At 37.7% G+C, this 10,706-nt stretch overlaps 1 protein-coding gene across 1 annotated transcript in view; it reads left to right on the forward strand.

Annotated features, from left to right (window-relative positions):
• The window catches only part of FOXO6 (forkhead box O6), a 79,617-nt gene extending 69,606 nt beyond the window's left edge, over window positions 1-10,011 (forward strand). The window contains exon 2 of the mRNA XM_075195878.1: window positions 4,207-10,011. Coding sequence (XP_075051979.1) covers window positions 4,207-5,574 — 1,368 coding nt within the window. The 3' untranslated portion in view covers window positions 5,575-10,011. The remainder of the gene's footprint in view (window positions 1-4,206) is intronic.
• Window positions 10,012-10,706: the final 695 nt, after the last annotated feature.

Below are 10,706 nucleotides of genomic sequence, written 5' to 3' on the forward strand. Positions count from 1 at the left end.
CCGACTGTCTATATGGGAGATTCCAAAAGAAATTTGAACCCAGGCCTGTTATTTCTCTTCACCTTGTAAGTGTAATCACATAGGAAATTGGGTGAAGACACCATAAGATATCTACTTCTAAATAATTAAGGCACAATTATATCTTGTATCTGGCCACGTCATCACATACTGGAGGAAAGTTCTGAATGAAAAGATCTTCACACCTCCAAATTTTCAACCTTATTACCACTTGTATATGTATAAGGTGTTATTTTTGCTTATGTGATTACAACCACAGCGCTGAAATATTCCTACATATTTTTCTATTAGATATGGGGCATATTTATCAAAGGACGAAGAGACGTATTTGCTGGAGATAGGGTTTCGCCAACGTGACGTTTCGCCATTGAAGGTTCCCACTTGCCTATGCACGGGGAAGCATAATTTACAAGTGTTTCTTGCAGTATTTTTTCACATCTCATGATGGTGGTAACAGAACAAAAGCATTAAATAATTGCTTTATTATCAGAATAAAGCATGTTTTCATTCCAACAATGTTTAAAAATATTTATTTTTTATTTTTCAAATAAAATCTTTTTATACATTTTTTAAAATTTTTTAAGTGAACAATAGGTTCATACCGTCCAGCATCTTTCCTACTACTGCTTGGCAGCACTGAGTAATAAGCGGAAATCAGTCCTGCAACTGAAAGCCACTCTTGTCCTAAACCGGCATATGGCATAAAACTTGTGAGGGCCACTGCCATTCCAACGAGTGACCAGTGGACCAAACAATAAGCCCCTCACAGCCAGTAAACTTGCTGTGAGGGGCCAACATTAACCCACAGGCAAAATATTGCACATCTTTGGGATAGAACTACAGGTGGTGAAGATGTATTTGTGGTAGGGAGTGAATTTAAAAAAGAGGTGGTATCTGAGTTAGTATATAAGTGAAGAGCGTTACTTTTAGCCAGGTTCAGAGTTGAGTTTAAGTAGTGAGGTTAAGGTTTGCAGCTGAGTATATCAGAGCTTATATATAAACAGATAGTGAGAAAATAATAAAATGTATTCAATGTTTAAAAATACATTTTAATTTCCTTCCAGCTTTTTCTGTATTTTTACATATAAATGAAGCACCAAATGTAAGTCACTGATACCTTGGTGCAAACCTTTTAATTCAGAATCATTAGGTCCACCAAAAAACGTAAGAGCAAATGTGAAAGCACTCAATGCAAATAGAAATGGCATTGTTAAATATAAGCGAAGGTTTAAACGTCATTAGAGCGGTGACCAGATGAAGTTTCATCAAAGCCAAAACACACTGACACATTTCTTGAACTAATATTAGCTTTATTACGGATTTTATTTAAACTGGAATTATCTTTTAAAAGTCAGATGCTTCTCTCTAACAAATAGTAACTGTAGCCATAATCAGTAAATGGTCCAGGACATTTTCTGAGGACCTAAAAGAGCCATGTTAGAGGCTCTTCTGGCATATATCTATATATATATATGTATGTGGACACCCCTTCTCATTGGTGTATTTGACCAATTCAGCCACACCCATTTCTAACAGTTACATAAAATCAAGCATCAGCTATAAAATCTTCATAGTCAAACTGTTCGTCTGGAGCAGCCGCACACGAGCCTCAGATCACCATACACAATGCCAAATGCTGACAAATAGTATAAATCACACCTCCATTGGACTCTTGAGCAGTGGAAATGCATTTTTCGGAGTGATGAATTACACTTCCCCATCTTGAAGTCTGCCATATGAATCTAAGCTTGGTGTACGCCAGGAAAATATTCCTACCAGAATGCGTACTCTCAACCGAAAAGTTTGGTGGAGGAGAAATAAAGTTCTGGGGCTGGGCCCCTTTGTAACAGTGAATGGAAATCTTAATGCTACAGCATACAATGACAGTCTAGAGAATTATGTGTTTCCAACTTTGTGGCAACAGTTCATGCACAAAGCGAGGTCCATAAAAAATGGTTTGCCAAGTTTGGTGTGGAAGGACTTGACTGGCCTGCATAGAGCTCTGACCTCAATCTCATCGAGCAGCTTTGGATTGAATTAGAATGCCGTCTGCGAGTGATAAAATATAGAGCATATGTAGTTATATGACATGGCACAAGAGGAGCTGTGAAGGCGGTGGTTACTAAGTGCCCTGGAATTCTGACATTTTTCTTTTTGATAGTTCTAAATATGTTTGCATGTATTAACTATGTACAAAATCCTAAAGCTATAGATCTATAAAATTGTTAGACCCTAAGGGCTAGATTTACTAAGCTGCGGGTTTGAAAAAGTGGGGATGTTGCCTATAGCAACCAATCAGATTCTAGCTATCATTTTGTAGAAGGTACTAAATAAATGAAAGCTAGAATCTGATTGGTTGCTATAGGCAACATCCCCACTTTTTCAAACCCGCAGCTTAGTAAATCTAGCCCTAAGAGTCATTTTTTTCATCATCATCTGTTTATGTATAGTTCCACTATTTCAGCAGCACTGCACAGATGATATTTGTCACTCACATCAATCTCCTGAAGAAGAGCTCTACCTGGCTCCTTTAGTGTATACAATGCTGCACAATCCCTATTCCCCCTCTAGTGTTCAGGGAGGGGAAGTCATTTAGAATGAAGGGAGAATGCTGTATACAAGATCATGAGTGTCATAAGCGCATAATCCCCCTGATGTTAGTGGGTTTAAACAGTGCAAAGAACCATTCACTCTAGGAGTTTAGACCATGTGACAATGGTGTCTAGCCAGTCTATCCATCTATATACAGAAAGTGTAGTTCACCTTTAACATCTGGATTTTGACAGTGAATATTTCCCATACTTGACTGAAACCAATTGATTTCAGTAAATTGTTTACTTAGCTAATTTCGGCTATCAGTCTAGGTTCTGGTTTAGCAAAAATTAGATTTTATGAATTCCCTGTAAATGTTATATTCACTGCAGTCATTAACAAGTGTGCCTATGTTTACAGTTATTCATATGATAACTATTTCAGTTAACTAACTAGACTTTTATGTAATTTATTTAACTTACAATTTTAACCAGAGCTTGTCCATAATTTGAATTTTTACTACACAAATCTCATACTTTTACAATTTCTGACCAATTCTACATACTTTTTCGGTATTTTAAGTTATCAATTCCCATACAATACATTTTAGTCTAACTATTCTGCACAACACACATTTAAAATGCAGGTATGGGATCTATTATGCTTGGAACTTTCAGAGAAGAGTTTTTAATGTAATTCAAAGCACCATACCTTATATGCACCAACCAGCCACAACATTAAAACCACTGACAAGTGAAGTGAAATATACCCCATTCATACTGCATCAAAAATCCAGGTTTTTGCCGTGACAAGCCCAGACGACCCCTGTCGAGGTGCAGTATGAATGGTCGGAGATCTAATTCCCGGGTCAACAGACCCAGGAATTGGACCCTGGTCTTTTGGTGGGGTAATTTCCGGGTCTGCCCCGAAAAGCCTGCACTATGAATGGTGCGACCTGGGTTTTTCAACACGGGTCTCACCAGACACAATGTTAAAGTAAAAACAAAACATCACAAGAGGAGCCAATCAGAGCTCCTCAAGAAATTTATATCGTTCAACTTATTAACGTTTGGTGGACCAAGACTGAATATCATTTGTAGCTCTGATAATGCAATATATATGTATATAAATCAGAGGTGGTGACCTTAAGCTATACATGTAGAAAATCTTTAATTTACATAAACCTATATTATATACCCTAGTCCCAACATGGCTGCCATAATCTGAACAGAATTGGAGACATTTATGAAAATTGAATAGCAACCAATCAGATTCTAGTTGTAATTGTTGTAGTGTTGTTTAGAAAAGTTAAGCAAAGGGAAACACTACAGTGTTCCTGTGCACTAGTTTTCATAAAAGTCTCTGAATATATGGTCATGGAGCCCAAGATGCAGAGACAGCTGTGAATATATAGACAGTGGAATGATGTGTCTCAACAGAAATTGATATTTTTTGCTTGAGACCTTTTTTCATGACGTTGCACGAGTTGTTTTAGTGCTATGACGATGCAGTACAAAGGTCATGGGTTGGATCTTTCCCTTGATTAAATGACCCTTATAGTCACCTTTTACTCACCACAGCAGAGAGAGATAAATAATATTTAATTTTGGAGATCTTTTTTTTATCATATCTAAAACCTTTTTCTTTTACTTTCAGAATTCCATCAGACATAACCTTTCCCTACATACACGCTTTATCCGTGTTCAGAATGAGGGAACTGGCAAGAGTTCTTGGTGGATGTTAAACCCAGAAGGTGGAAAGACAGGGAAGACGCCAAGGAGGAGAGCTGCATCTATGGACAGCACAAGTGGAAAGTTTCTAAGAATAAAGGGCAAAGCTGGGAAGAAGAAGCAACAAGTGCAGTCTGCACCAGAGCAGACAGGAGAAGGCAGCCCTTCTTCTCAACAAGCAAAGTGGTCTGAAAGTCCATCTTCCCACACTAGTGATGACTTTGAAGTGTGGGCTGAATTCCACAACAGAGCCAATCCTGTGGCAGGGAACATGAGTGGGAGGCTCTCACCCATTTTGGGTAATGATGAAACAGATGAACTGGAGGATGACGAAGTGACACCCTCTTCACCTCTAATGTACCCAAGTCCATCTAGCGCTCTGTCTCCCAGTGCCCGCTGTTCAGTTGAAATGCCACGACTTGCAGAACTGAGTGGTAATATAGGTCTAAGTGAGGGTCTTTCAGACCATTTGTTAGATGAGCTACAGGATGGTTATAGTGTGAACTCTGCTGCTGCCCTACGCCAACGCAGTCCTGGGTTCTCTTTCACCTCCAAGTGCCCAACTGGAAGCAACACCTCTAATGCTTTCTGTGGCACCATTTACAGTCAGCCAGCCATGGGGATGATGAGACGGCTGCCCATGCAAACAATCCAAGAGAACAAACAAGCTGCTTTCTCTCCAGGCAGTACCTACAGGAATTCTTCCCTCCAGGATCTCCTCACTGCCATGTCCTATGGACATAAAGAAGGCATTATGCAGAGTGATCCAGGTTTAGCTACTGTGTTGGGGCCACAGCGTAACCACAGGCAGAACATGGGCATGCTAAACAATTGTGACTCAGGACAGGTGGCCTACTCTGCCACTCTAATAAAGAGCCACAATTTGTACCACCCATCCACTCTCAACCACCATTGCTCTGTTAACAACAGTGCCTTAGCTAGTGCAAGTGGACTGCTGAATTCTGAATCATGTGGTTTGTCATCAGTTCCACATCACTCTTACTTCAGTAGTCAAGGTGGGCATGTAAGCCTGCTTGAAGGGCCATATCAAGGGACATATCACCACCACCATCATCATCATCCACAAATGTACAATCAAGACAGATTTCCAACAGACCTAGACTTAGACATGTTCAATGGGACTTTAGAATGTGATGTGGAATCCATCATTCTCAATGACTTCATGGACAGTGATGAGATGGACTTTAATTTTGACTCTGCTCTGCCACCGCAAGGAGGATTCAGCATGGCTGCTACTGCACAGCCAGCAAATCAAAGCTGGGTACAAGGTTAAATTGTAACTAAGGCCAATTTGTAATGTTGGGTTATAGGCATTTCCTTCAAGGCAGTCAGACAGACATTTATCTATCTAACATAAGTAGATATTTGGTTGAAATACAATATTGGTTTGGTTGAACCTTTCTGCTATGGGATGGTAAATTAATAAAAAGTTAGGTTGTTGCAATTGTCTCCTGTGAGATAAAATTTTGATTTAAATATGACATATTATGACACTTAAAAATGTTATACCCCATTCACTTTTTAAAAAGCGTTACAAAGTCCCACAAAAACAGTAAAAGTATACGAGCTGTTCCTTTTTTTCTGGAGTAAGTTTGAGAACTTATCTCGCACTGTAATGATCCTCACTTAGGAGTGATACATTGTGAAGTGAGGAAAGCATCTCAGTTATTGTACACTATGTTGAGTATAATCATTAGGGCATCTTTAAGTTCTCATAGCAAAGGTTAGATTGATTTATACCAGTTCGTAACACTCTTGACAACAATGTTATTTTAATACTATTGGCTTGTATAAAATTATATTATTTATGGGAAGCATCGATACATTTTCTGGATTCATTAAACATTTGTACATCCCTGTGCACTAAATTACAAATTCCATAGGATATTGGGCTTACATTCCTGTCTGATGTTGTTCCAACAATTTTATACATGAGGACATGTCTCACAAAAAGGAGCTATCAGCATTATACGTGTGATCTGTTTGAGCACTTGGATCCATAGTTATTCACTGAAAGAATTATATGTTAGATTTGAAGGCCACCTTTGTCTGAAATTATTACATAAAACTAACACAGTTGTACATGTCAGTACATTCGTTTAAACACAGACTAACATTAATGAACTAAAGGATTAGGTTTCTTATAACTAAGAGCCTATACCATACATCTCTTTCTGTGGTCAATCCATTACTTTCTTAAAGAGGGTTTCCCTGCCACTCCCCTCTTCTAGTGCGGTCTAAATAGTATGTTCGGCACTGAGTGCTCACCTGGGTACCTGTACTTTTAATATATGTAAAAAGAAAAAAACAATAACATTGGTGATAGGTCCCTAATTTTTAAATAATATTTTTCGTCAGTTTATTTGATGGAAGCTACTTTATTCTGAATGTTGGGCAGAGAATTATGTCTCGTGAATCTTTTTTTTTTTATCTTACACAAAGCGCCTCTGCTGCTAGCAAATAAAACACCTCTCCAGGTAGTTGGCCAATTGTTGAAAAAGAGTCAGTAAGGCATATACCAAGGTAATAAGAACGGATATGTAAGGTTATCCACTGCAGATGATAAGATACTAACTTTAGTGCAGTAGCTAATTGATTGGTTTGGGTCCCATTAGATATCTGCTTTTTGTACCATTAATTAAGTATCAATGTGTTACTTTTTCTATTTTAAATTATTCAAACTTAGGCAGCTTGTTTTTCTCCAACTGATATTTACTTGAGAAAGAAAATTAATGGTTCTATGAATATTTCCTACATTTACAATTCTATTCCAAAAAAAACATGGGCATGTCTTAGCAAAGTTCATTGGCACTAGTACTAATTTTAAAGGTTTTGCTGTTTATTGGCAGCATTCTCTTTTTTATAGACAAAAAGGGAATGGAATTTCTTGAAAAATTGCACTTTGTTCTTCCACATAGCACAAACCGCTTTTAAGGGACCTCCCACATTTGAAATGACTGTAAATTGTCATTTTATTGATTAAAAGTTGCACATTCGTTTTCTGTAATGGAGCTACAGCAAGCGTGATGGTTATGATATTTTTCAATCTGTCTTCTCATATAGATCTACAAATAAGTTTGCAAGGATTATTTTTGTTCATTGCTGAAAATATATCTTGACGTAACCATTAATTTGGCTGCAGAACACAGGACACTGACACACCAAGCACCTTGAGTGCTGACAAATATACAGCAACTTCTATGACAGCTAAAATTAACCTTTAGGACAACACATATTGGAGCAATTTGCCAAATTACTTATGCAGCCAAGTTAATTGATATGATGCCGGCTAATTACAGAAGTGGAGTTTAAAATCATATTCAATGTCTTTACTTATTTCAAGTTAGAAATTATGGAGAAATATGTATACTATACTTAAATGCTATACTATAAAATATACTCTAAATCACAACATTAATAAACTGTTTTGCCAGCTTAATTAAAACACATAAAAATAGCACTACTGCACTATCCCTTTTAAAGCACTCTATTGATTCATTGATGCATCTTACAATGAATAAAATGTATTACAAGTAGTTTATAACAGGTTGGAGTAGCTAATTCGATTATGCAGCCCCATGGACACATACTAGCAGGGTGGATGAAAGTAGCGCACCAATCTTCTGTCATGTGAAAAATGACCCCAAACTACCTATTGAATTCACTTGTGCACAAGTTCATTCTTGACCCTTCCCACTTAGCAGACTGGTCTATAAATAATCATTTAACTTGCATACAAATAAATATCCTCATGTGTCAATAAACATGATTTTACCTAACTAGCCTCATAAGTCATGTTAGATTGTTCCCTTGTAAGTGAAAAGACATACTCTATCCTGCAAGAGACTTGAGTCTAATTAATCAGTATATCATGTATAAGATATGACCTTGCATAGGAAAATAATTAATTTACATATTCATAGCTGACAATCTCTGGGTCATATTGTATTGCCTCAGACCACTTTGATGAATAGGATGGTGGTGTTCTGGTATACACCTTAATTAATACTTAATGAATCCATTGTGAAAGAATTATTGTTTCATGTTCCTTTAATTACATATATGATAATATCATTTATGTTGCTGGTCCATAACCCCTGCCATTTCATCTGCAATCTAAACAGCAGCTGTAACATGCAGCTTAGAGCTGAGTTTAGGTTTTAAAACAGGCAATTAGAGACATACAGTCAGGAACCAGGCGAACAAAACTCTTATTACCAAGACCACTTTACCCTGGAATCATATATGTCAGTGCTGTCCAAATATTTATACAAAGAGGGTTGCTTAAATATAAATACTGCTCCCTGGCTGAATGCTAATTAAAAAAAGTAATTTAATAGAATTTACGGATGTTATTATGGATGGTGGGGGCCACAAAATAAACTTTAGACAACTGCATCTAGCCTACAGGTTGCCAATAAGAAACCCTAATATATCTATTCAAATTCAACCCGCTATGATGAACAGACTGAGAGGGTTTAATGAGTTTTTTTGATCATTTATGTTGTGAAAAATTTGCCCTTTTCTGATCAAATCATTGTTTTTGCTTCCTTGGAGGATTTCTTAGCAAACACAATCCTGATATGTATACTGTTCGTCACACTTTGATATTTTCTATGTGTATGCTTCTCTAGATTACATTGTCATCATTTTCTTCCCTCCATCCTCAGTATGTTCTGATTGGTAGAAGCACAACAATGGTATGTGCTCTAAATCTGAAAGCCAAGGAACCAAGTTTATCCATGATAAAGAAAATCCTTGTTATTCCCATGGGCAGGACTAAATTGAAACAGAAATAATATAAACAGTAACATCTATTCTATAATATGTTAAATGACTTCAATTCATGCATATTAAATAACTTTTCAGTCTTAGAAACAAAACTACTTTATACTACCTAAATCTGAATTTAAACAAATTTGATTCTAATCCTGAAAGGTCTGATGCTTTCTGATTCCCTGCATAATGTGGCTGTTTACATGTTTGTTTTATTTAATTTCATGAACAGAATTTAATATATACAGAACCATGTACATACAGAAAATATATTAGGAATATTTTGTATTTTATTTTATGTGTCTTGTTGTTTTTTTATGGACTAAGAATATTTTAAGCTCAGTTTTTATGGACTGTTAATTTTTTTATGGTCTTGCCATTATGATAATGGTACATGTATGCATCATTCAACATGGTGTAGGCTGAAAAATGATGCAAGAAGGGTATAAGCTTGAAAAAGTTACTTTTTGTAATGCCTTCCATTGTGGAAGTAAAATGGTGGAGGGTGGGTTCTAAGGATTTTGACTATTAGGGAAGGGAGGAACCTACAAGGCTAACTCCGAAAGTGCCTTATTGCACCTGGAAATGCCATGTAGTATCTCACAGTTACAATAATGTCTTCTGTTAATGGATACACCTCCCTATATGATTATACTGAATATCTAGACTCTGATCGTGAACAACTGCTGCTCTGTATAATGGTTATGAGTATCCAGATATCAGTTCACCATGCAGTGTGCTGATGCTCAGTATCACTATACATTGGTTCACTTTGCCCATGTGGTTCCCTCCTTGTCCTCCTCACTGCAGTGTAAAGCGATTGTACTGTTTTTGGGTGTGTTGTTGTAGTGTGTGAATCTTCAGATGTAACATAAATCTGTGTATATGGACTGTACAGAATATTTTCAGGAATAAAATTGTTTTAAATATTGTATGTCTTTTTGAAAAACTTTTTTTTATATATGTTTATCAATGTTGAATTTTATAGCATTATTGAGAATACCAGAATATGAAGTTTTGACCAAACATGTACACCACCATCCCTAGCTGTAAGACATAGCACACATAAAGCATCATTTACTTACCTCAAAACCTGTGGATCTGCATTCAGTGGCAGAACTACTACCACTGCAGGCAGGGCTGACAGAAAGAATGTCAGGCCCAGGTAGGACAACTTCTTGAGGCCCCTTCCATGGCCACAGGGGGAGGCGTGTCCACACCAGGTTGGTGACTCCTCCCACTACTCAGGCAGGCAAGGGTGCCCAGGCAGTCCCGGCCCTCTCGCTGCTGCCCCTCTCGGCTCCCATGACTGCAGGGAGTGCAGACACTATGGATCCCAGGGAACGGAGGAATGTCCCGGCAATGTCTGTCTTTCTTCCAGGGCGCCCACTCTGCTTGTCTGTGCATGACTGGAGGTTTGTTATTTATGCACCATCCTCCATGAATGTTCAGAAAAGCAGAGCTGGGGCCTCGGGAGTGTGGTCTGTCATCACCGTTTGCTACAAAAATTTTGCTATGTGGCTTGTCAATGCCGTGCTGTAGCCCCACATGCAATGCTTCATTTTGTGCCCAAGTGCTCCTTCTTGGAGTGGAGAAATGCATTTCAAGTGGCACGCCCACTTCCTGGTA

Source organism: Mixophyes fleayi, chromosome 2 (genome assembly GCF_038048845.1).
Source record: "Mixophyes fleayi isolate aMixFle1 chromosome 2, aMixFle1.hap1, whole genome shotgun sequence".
In the NCBI taxonomy this organism is placed as follows: domain Eukaryota; kingdom Metazoa; phylum Chordata; class Amphibia; order Anura; family Limnodynastidae; genus Mixophyes; species Mixophyes fleayi.